The sequence below is a fragment of the Micropterus salmoides genome, unplaced genomic scaffold (genome assembly GCF_014851395.1).
Source record: "Micropterus salmoides isolate LMB-PRFRI ecotype aquatic unplaced genomic scaffold, ASM1485139v1 Ms_hic_scaffold_2430, whole genome shotgun sequence".
Taxonomy (NCBI): domain Eukaryota; kingdom Metazoa; phylum Chordata; class Actinopteri; order Centrarchiformes; family Centrarchidae; genus Micropterus; species Micropterus salmoides.
In genome coordinates, this window is record NW_024041630.1 from 27,992 (window position 1) to 37,068 (window position 9,077).

The following is a 9,077-nucleotide window of genomic DNA, read 5'->3' on the forward strand; positions in this document are numbered from 1 at the left end:
GTTTTGCCAGAATATCAGCGTCTTCATTTCCTTCTACCCCTACATGGGCAGGAACCCAAACAAAGCAGACAGTCCAGTCCTTATGTTATAATCTACATAGAGAGCTATGAATACTAAATCCAGATCCAGCCTACAGACTTAACAGATTTAATACTGGTGAGCGCAGCTATCTGATGCAATGACCACCTTGCTTTCCTTATTTTCTTCTAGCCACTGTAATGCCATCAAAATGGCCATAAGCTCAACTGTATATACTGATAGATGATTCTCTTTTTAATGCCTATTTTGTATGCTGGGATGTATATGGCAGCTCCTGTCCGTCCGGTCTCTGGATCTTTAGAGTCATCAGTAAAGACCATGCGGTTATCTCTATAGTGCTGCTCTATGTAACTTTCTGCTCTTCTTCCCGTGTGTGCTTGCTTGGATTTCTTTTTGATTATTTGCTGTATATGCAGGTCAATGGATGGATTTACAAAAAACCACGGAGAAAGATCTGGATATGGGACTATTGGGATATATTTTATACTGTACAAGCAAAGGCTTTCTGCTTTCACCCATCGAAAACTGAAACAGCTGCTCTTATTGTGTTCCCAACATTCTTCTAGGTCGGCTTTAGCGCGGGGTGAGAGCTACAGTGTCCCTGAAGATTAGCCCAGTATGTTAGCATAATTCTTGTTCTTCTTATTCTTAGTGGCTGTTCCCCCATTTCCACTTGCATGGCAGCCACTGGAGAGGTCTTAAATGCTCCACTGCATGTCCTTTACACTTGTGCCTGTTCCACATCTAGTTTTTTAAGATGGCATTCTGCTGCTGACATATTTGCTATACATCCATAATCTAGTGTAGATCTCATCAAGGTCTGGTATATTTTAAGCAATGATGTTGTAGTGGCCCACCAGTCCCTTCCTGACAGACATCTTAAAAGGTTATTGATTTTTTTGCATTTGTCTTTGACCTTATCAGTGTGCTGTTTCCAGGTCAACTTTTCATCAAACAACACTCCTAACAGTCTGATAACTTTTACTTCTTCAAGGGTTTGATCATATAATTTTAAGGACACTTCTTTATGTCTCCTGGAAAACATATCACTTGTGTCTTTGCACCCGACACCTTAACACCCCAGTTATTTGCCCACTGTTCCACCTCCACAATTGCTGCCTGTAATTTTTTCTGAATAAATTTCAAATTCCGTCCTCTTACCCATAGGGTGCCATCGTCTGCATACAAGGACTTCCCAATACTTCTTTCCACTTTTTCAAAAATATCATTGATCATGATGTTAAATAGTACTGGACTACACACACTGCCTTGTGGAGTACCATTTTCAACTTTATAGAGTTGAATATTCTGTGCCCACCCTGACCTCTATTGCCCTGCCAAATAAAAAGTCCAACACCCAGTTGTACAGTCTACCACCTATACCTAATTTATTTAATTTGATAAGTAACCCTTCCTTCCATAACATATCGTATGCTTTTTCAATATCAAAAAAGACAGCTACCACAATCTCCCCATTTGTCTGAGCTTTTTTGATTTCAGATTCCAAACATAAAATAGAGTCCATTATATTTCTCCCTTTCCAAAACCCACTTTGGTATGGTGAGTACAGATCTCTGCTTTCTAGAAAGAATGTTAATCTGTCTGTTATCATACGTTCCATGGTTTTCCCCAAATGTGATGTGAGTGCTATTGGTCTATAACTTGATGGGTCTGATGGATCTTTCCCAGGTTTTACTATTGGTACTATGATTGATTGTTTCCATGCTATTGGTATTTTGCCTGTTTCCCAAATCTGGTTAAATAATCTTAAAACTACAGTAAGTGCACTATCTTCCAAGTGAGCTAACATGCTATAACAGATGTTGTCCTTCCCTGGAGATGAAGTCTTGTCTTTGAGATAGCCCTCCTTAACTCAAATAAGCTAAATCATCAGTTGTTGTGCTCTTCTGTATATTGACACCTGGGTTCATGGCAAGAATGTTATCTCTGCACTTTCTGGCTTCGACTAATAAATTCTCTGAACTGTGTACTTTAACTAATGTTTCTGCCAACATTTCTACCTTCTCCACATTACTGATTGCCGTTTTATTGCCACTTATTAAGACTGGTATTATATAACTCCTTCTGATTCCACTCATTTTTCTAGCCATTCCCCATATATCAGCCAGTGATGTCTCTCTTCCAGTCTTATTGCAGTAATCCCTCCAGTATGCACGTATTTTTGCTCTTATAGTCTTCCGGACTATGGCCTGTGATCTTTTGTAATTAATTAATGTCTCTAGTGAATGATGTTTTTTTAACTGCCTAAATGCCTTGTTTCTTCTTTTAATAGCTTTGCTACAATTTACATCCCACCATGGTCCGTTCTTTTTCACTCTGCTCCCTGTACTTCTTGTATCGTTTCCTCTGCTGCCTTTATAATGACTCCCACCAACTTTTTATTACATTGGTCCCCATCTGATAAATCTTCTCTGATTAAACTCTCACACTTATTTTTACATAATTTTTGAAATGTGTCCCAATCTGCTCCATCTAGTTTCCACCTTTTTATTCTTGAGTTTTCCTCATGATGTATCTCTACTCCGATCTTAACTATTATAGGGTAGTGATCACTACCTCCTGATGATGTATTTAACACCTCCCATGTGGTAATGCCTGCTACCCCTGATATACTAATGTTAAATCAATTGCACTTTCTGTATTTTAAACACTGTTATATCTGGTGCCACTTCCATCATTCATGCAAACTAATCCCTTATCCACAATTGATTCCTCTATGATTAATCCATTAGTATCTGTCTTTTTACTTCCCCACAGTGAACTATGTGCATTAAAATCACCGCACCAGACCACTTTGTTTGCCCACCCACAGTATTCAATGTGTCTATATTTAATCTATTGCAAGGGTTATAATAATTATTATTATTATTCTTCTGTCCAGCTTTTGACTACTATTGCTTCATGCTCTTTTCCTACACTCATCAAACTAAACCTTGTCCCATTTAGCACAAACTACCCCACCACCTTTTCCATTCACCCTATCATTCCTAATTGCTGTGTAACCCTGAATTACAAAGTCCCATTGTGGTTTAGCCATGTTTCCTGTATGCATATAATATTGGGTTTATCTTGGAGGTTTGAGATAAAATGCTTAAATTCCTGTCCATTAGCAATTAGACTTCTTGGATTCCATTGCAGTATAGTTAGGATCATGAAGATCCACCACCCCATGACAGTGCTTGTGAGCTTGTTGTTCCTCCACTTAATTGTTCCTCAACCTCCTCCCACACTAACCCCTTGATTCCCAAGTACTTTCTGCTGCTTTAACTATTATTTAGATTTTTCCGTTTTCTTCTCTGTTTGCACAGAGCAATTTACCACTTCAACCATAAGCAAAACAAACTCATTTTTCCCCGCAATCATAGTGTCTTCCTTGATTTTGTCACATCCCTCACGTGTTCTTGACTTTTTACATTCTACACTAGCTTGTTTATTGTTTGGTCTGTCTGGTTGCCAACCTACTCTCTTGGTTGCTTCAGCGTATGTTATCCCTTCTGATGTTTTAATTCTCTGTATTTCTACAGCTCTCTTACTAGCCTCGCATCCCCTGTAGGCCGAGTTGTGTTCTCCTCCACAGTTACAGCATTTTAGCTTAGCTCCATTTACGCATTTCCCGTACTCATGTTCACCACTGCATCTTCCACACCTTTGTTTGCCCTTACATACAGCTGCTACGTGTCCATATTTTTGACACTTAAAGCACCTCAGAGGTGGGGGAACATAACGTTTGACATCGTAGCACATATAACCTATATATACCTTAGATGGTAGACTTTCCTCATCAAAACAATAACAGATGTAACGGAGTTAAAAATGCACTTTAATAATTCTTATTTCCAAATTTTATCTCATTGAGTTATTTTTATTTATATTTGCTATTTTTTCTTGTGGAAATGTAAACTCCGTCTTCCTTAGCTGCACACTACCCCTTTTGTACCTCCTAAGCTTCCGTAGTGCTCGTCTCCCTCAGTCGCGTCTTGCACCGCTGAGGCTAAGTTGTGTAGAAAAGTGCTGCTGGGTTTATCTATTGTTTTCTTTGGAAATTGAACCATTTACGTTAAAACTTTAAACACAAATTGTGCAATTTCAATATGGTTATGTCACGTAGCAGTTTTGTATCAGTGTGACCGTTAAAATACGTTTTATCAGTGTTTTCATTTTAACTTTCTGGCGCCAGTTTTACCAGGCAGGCGGGCGCGTCATGTTACCTATGTAGCTTGTCGGAGTTTTCAGCGTCTTGTAAACGCTGTATTTGTATGTTTAGGAAGCAGAGGTAATGTAAGAGGAGGCCAGGGGGAAATTGATGTGTGCATTGTGTTCTGCAGGTGTGTGTTTTCCTTCTGTTTGTTGGTGTAACTTTTGTTGTCTCTGTCACCTCCCACACACACTTTTTATTCAGACCACCAGGTGTCGCTGTTAGGCGATGTTGTTTTGGGGAGACCTATGTGCTGTTTTTATGTAATTGTTGCATTTAATATTTAGTATTTTCTGAACAGTGTTAATGGCTTTCTATGAACACTATGAGCAGAGTAACTCATGATGTTGGAGTGATGTGTTTGTAATGTATTTTGAATACATGAAGCGCTCAGTTGCGTCTTGCACCGCTGAGGGAAGCAGAGGTAATGTAAGAGGAGGCCAGGGGGCAATTGATGTGTGCATTGTGTTCTGCAGATGTGCGAGCCAATAAATCGTGGAAAAGAAGTGATCTCAAGAGTCATCCTTCACACACCCGACCAAACCCGTTACACAGACAAGCTGTCACATCTTTCACCATTACGTGTTGTTTTCAAGCGTTTTGCCTCGGCTACACGTGCTCCTTCCACATTTTCCTTGACTTGTTCTACTGACATATTTGGGGTATTCCCGAAATGACTCCTCGAACCTTCTTTGTATTATAGGTGATCAATGATCCTTGCACTCGCTTACCTTCAATTTTGTTAAGCCGAACAGCCTTCCCTTGCTGATCAGTGCTCCATTTCTCATTACTCGCGCACTTTTCACATTGCCAACCAACTTGTTTATAGCTTTTGTTAAATGAAGCGGGTTCCACTCGCCGAATGAGGCTCCCTCCTGAGTCATTTTAATCATTACTTTGTACTCTTCGTTTCTACCTTCTGTTGAAGCTAGATGTTGTTCATTATCTTCGCCTCTCTATTAATGTGCTTGGACACAGAGCTCTGTGAACAGCCAGCCTCTTTAGCAACGACCTTTTGTGTCTTGCCCTCCTTGTGCAAGGTGTCATGGTCGTCTTTTGGACAGCTGTCAAGTCAGCGGTCTTCCCCATGATTGTGTAGACAGACTGAGAGACCATTTAAAGGCCTTTGCAGGTGTTTTGAGTTAATTAGCTGATTAGAGTGTGGCACCAGGTGTCTTCAATATTGAACCTTTTCACAATATTCTAATTTTCTGAGATACTGATTTTGGGGTTTTCATTAGTTATAATCATCAAAATTAAAAGGAATGAACACTTGAAATATATCAGTCTGTGTGGAATGAATGTATACATTATACAAGTTTCACTTTTTGAATGGAATTACTGAAATAAATCAACTTTTTGATGATATTCTAATTATATGACCAGCACCTGTATATCTTTTTTAAATAACATTTTTAAGTAATGAAATGAATTGGTAATGAAAAACCAATAAAAGGACGGATAAAGAACAGAAAGAATATAGTATCAATAAATATATCAATAAAATCCTAACAATATAAAATAAATACAATATAAATGGCAGCTTTTAAAGACAAAGATTATGATAATTTATCACTTATAGTTAAGTCCATCTCTGGGATGGATCTCTAAGACATTTTTAATTTTAATTTATAAACATGACAATTAACTTTAATATTGTTGTTTTTAACAGACTTTGTGTTGGAGTTTGTGTTATTCTAAATTTTGAGACCAACATTAAAATTTTTACAGCAAAAGGATATCGGTTCCACATATCGGTCTAATTGGTCACTAATAATCTGTATCAGTCCGGAAAAAACTTCGATCCCTAATAAACACACCTGAAAATAACACATCGCACAGTCCTCTTCCACTCCTCCATGACGACATCTTGCCAGACTTCTAGCATGTCTCCAGACCTAAAGCCTATTGAGCATCTGTGGGACGTCCTCAAACAGAAGGCGGAGGAGCCCAAGGTCTCCAACATCCACCAGCTCCGTGATGTCGTCATGGAGGAGTGGAAGAGGACTCCAGTGGCAACCTGTGAAGCTCTGCTGAACTCAAATCTGGACATTTTCACACACTGACTGTCTCTCTGCTCACCCGTCTGTGTCTCAGGTGTACTGCGTGCCTATTGGTGGGATGTTGGTGAGGCAGCCGGTGTCGGTGGGCGGCAGCGGCAGCACCTACATCTACGGCTTCATGGACTCCAACTACAAACCGGGACTGAGCAAAGACCAGTGTCTGGAGCTCACTGCTGCAGGTACACACTGCTGCTGCTGCAAGGCATGCTGGGAGCTGCGGTCCACTGCAGGACTACTGGCTCTGACTGACTCTCTGTCTCTCTCCTGTCTTGTCTCTCAGCTCTGTCTCTGGCGATGGAGAGAGACGGCTCCAGCGGCGGCGTGGTCAGACTGGCGAGCATCTCAGAGGAGGGAGTGGAGAGACGAGTCATACTGGGAAACCAGCTGCCCAAATACTCCACACACTAAACACGTTAATGTCCATTTTGTTGTGATAATAAAGGTTTCAGTCTGTCCCTGTCCTTGTCCTTCTTTAAACAGACTTCTACAGTTCTGTGGGTCCAGGATTAGCTTAGCTTAGCACAAAGACTGGAAGCAGGGGGAAACTGCTAGCCTTGTTTGGTTTTCTGTTGGCTTCTGTTAAAGAACCTGTTTGAATCTGAGGGCTCCTGCCTGAAGGCCAGAGAGCGGCTCTGTCCTGCTTCATTACTACACTTTAAACAGATCAGACACAGTCATCTGGTGGAAACAAACTCCAGTCGCTGTCGCCAGTGATGCATAAACTCGTATGCAACTACGCCGTAGGCTACGCACGTAGCCATGCATTTATACCTGTGCGTCGGTGTCCCCGTCATTCTGCTATTACACCCCCAAACATCATCGGCAGTAGCGCTACAGCGTCCACTGGGTTGAATTCCGGTTTAAAACAAGGGTTTTAAAAAAGCAGGAAAATAAAGAGCGCTTGTATATACAATGGGTTCAAGGTACCACGGTTTCCGTGGAAAAAATCTTATTTGTCGGCGCTGAACTCGCTCCAGCAGGAGCGACAATGTCAAGCCAGGTAAATCAGATGAATGCCTGTCAACAGCTTTCTTCAAGAGACAACACGGTCATTCACAGATTTACTGATACTGAAATGGAAAAGAATAAACTTTAAACACAGTGAGACACCACAATCAGGAGACGAACCTCACAGCTCTAACGCAAAACAAACAGGGTTTGGTTTGCTGCTGTCAGACGGCTGGAAAACGGGGGCAAGTTCAATCTCAAAACGTTTTGCACCGGTTTGCAATATTTTCAGATTGAACGGCATGTTTACTTGCAACGGGCTTCGAGGTATATTTGCTCCCGTTTGGTGGGTGTGTCTCAGGTCTTCTGTGCTGCAACAAGTTTGTAAACACAACGGCGTTAAAAAGGCAGGAAATGCAGTGTGCTTGCGTACACAACAGGGTGTTCAGGGGACCACCTCGGGAAAAAAACGTTTTACTACGTTTTGTCTGCACTAAACTCCCCAGATATTTTAAAAGACAGGATGTTGTGAATGGACCAATCAGCAGCAGCCACTCCCAGGTTCTACCTGTGAATCCAGCCAATCAGAAAGAGACACCTTTAGGATACGCAGAGATCCTCTCAGGCACAGAGCACCCACTCCAACACAAACAGGTTAGTAAAATGTATATCATTTTGTTATGTTTAGAGTTTTGCAAGAAGAAAAGGAAAATATTCTTGCATGAGGTCCATTGTCTCTTCACTATTTCTCAAATGCATGAACTGAGATGAAACAAAAAAATAACATTTCTTTCCAGATACTGTAACTGTTGCTCTACACATGACCTGACTTCCTCCTTCCCTTACCTGCCCCACCTGTTTCTGTAAATGTTATGCAACTGTTCAAATCGAAAGTAAAGTTTTCAGCAGATTATCAGGGGGAGGAAAGGGACAGCTGGCTGTGAACTGATGTCCTCACTGTGTTTCTGAAGACTTCCTTTAGTTAGAAGCAGATTAACTTTGTGCTTGTTGGAGTTTCTACAGGAAGATGAAGATGTTTGTGGTGTTTGTGATCCTCGTGCACGGTAAGATAACCTTCCTCCCTCTGATCTGATCATCACCTCAGTCCAACGTCACGTCTTTAATCTGGGTTTCTTTCATCTTAACCAGGGCTGTCACACTAACAAAATGAAATACTGACCAAGCCAACCGCAGAGGATGGCTAACAACACGCAATGTTCATGTTTAAGATAAATATAAAGTTAGTAAAATACAATAAAATAAAAGGGATAAAATAAAGTCAAATAAATCGGGAAAGCTCTCCTAAAAAGTATGTTTTAAGAAGGGACTTAAAAGAGTTCACTGACTCAGCCGACCTGATTTCCTGGGCAGGCTGTTCCAGAGCCTCGGGGCCCTGACAGCAAACGCTCTGTCCCCTTTAGTTTTCAGTCGAGACTCTGGAACAGACAACAGACCTCTGCCCGAGGATCTCAAGGTACGTGCTGGTGCGTATGGGACTAAAAGGTCAGAAATATAACAAGGCGAGAGGCCATGAAGAGCTTTAAAAGTGATCAATAGAATTTTAAAGTCAATTCTAAAACATACTGGGAGCCAGTGTAATGAAGCTCAAATAGGAGTAATGTGGTCATATTTCTTTGTTCTGGTTAAAAGCCTGGCAGCTGAGTTCTGGACAGTCTGGAGTCGATCAATAGATTTTTGGGTTAAACAGGTGAAAAGGCTGTTGCAATCGATCTTTTAAAGAGCCTGTGAAAATACTGTTACAATAATCTAGTCTATCAAAGATGAATGCGTGTATGAGTTTCTCGAGTTCC

The 9,077-nt window shown here is 40.9% G+C and overlaps 1 protein-coding gene and 1 long non-coding RNA gene across 2 annotated transcripts; both read left to right on the plus strand.

Annotated features, from left to right (window-relative positions):
* Positions 1-4,269: 4,269 nt before the first annotated feature.
* On the plus strand, positions 4,270-4,765 carry LOC119918805. The gene is made up of 2 exons (XR_005447503.1): positions 4,270-4,333; positions 4,680-4,765. It is a non-coding gene; the product is annotated as an uncharacterized LOC119918805 (long non-coding RNA).
* A 1,556-nt stretch (positions 4,766-6,321) lies between these two features.
* LOC119918806 (proteasome subunit beta type-6-like) lies at positions 6,322-6,773 on the plus strand. Its single transcript, XM_038739491.1, has 2 exons — positions 6,322-6,497; positions 6,599-6,773. Exons 1-2 carry the CDS (start codon positions 6,377-6,379, stop codon positions 6,724-6,726), a joined length of 249 nt encoding a protein of 82 aa, XP_038595419.1. The 5' UTR covers positions 6,322-6,376; the 3' UTR covers positions 6,727-6,773.
* Positions 6,774-9,077: the final 2,304 nt, after the last annotated feature.

Bases quoted from the DNA above. Each gene is read 5' to 3' on its own strand.
- LOC119918806 (XM_038739491.1), top strand. From the start codon at position 6,377: ATGTTGGTGAGGCAGCCGGTGTCGGTGGGCGGCAGCGGCAGCACCTAC. The intron at 6,498-6,598 runs GTACACACTGCT...CTTGTCTCTCAG, and splicing joins TCTGGAGCTCACTGCTGCAG to CTCTGTCTCTGGCGATGGAG.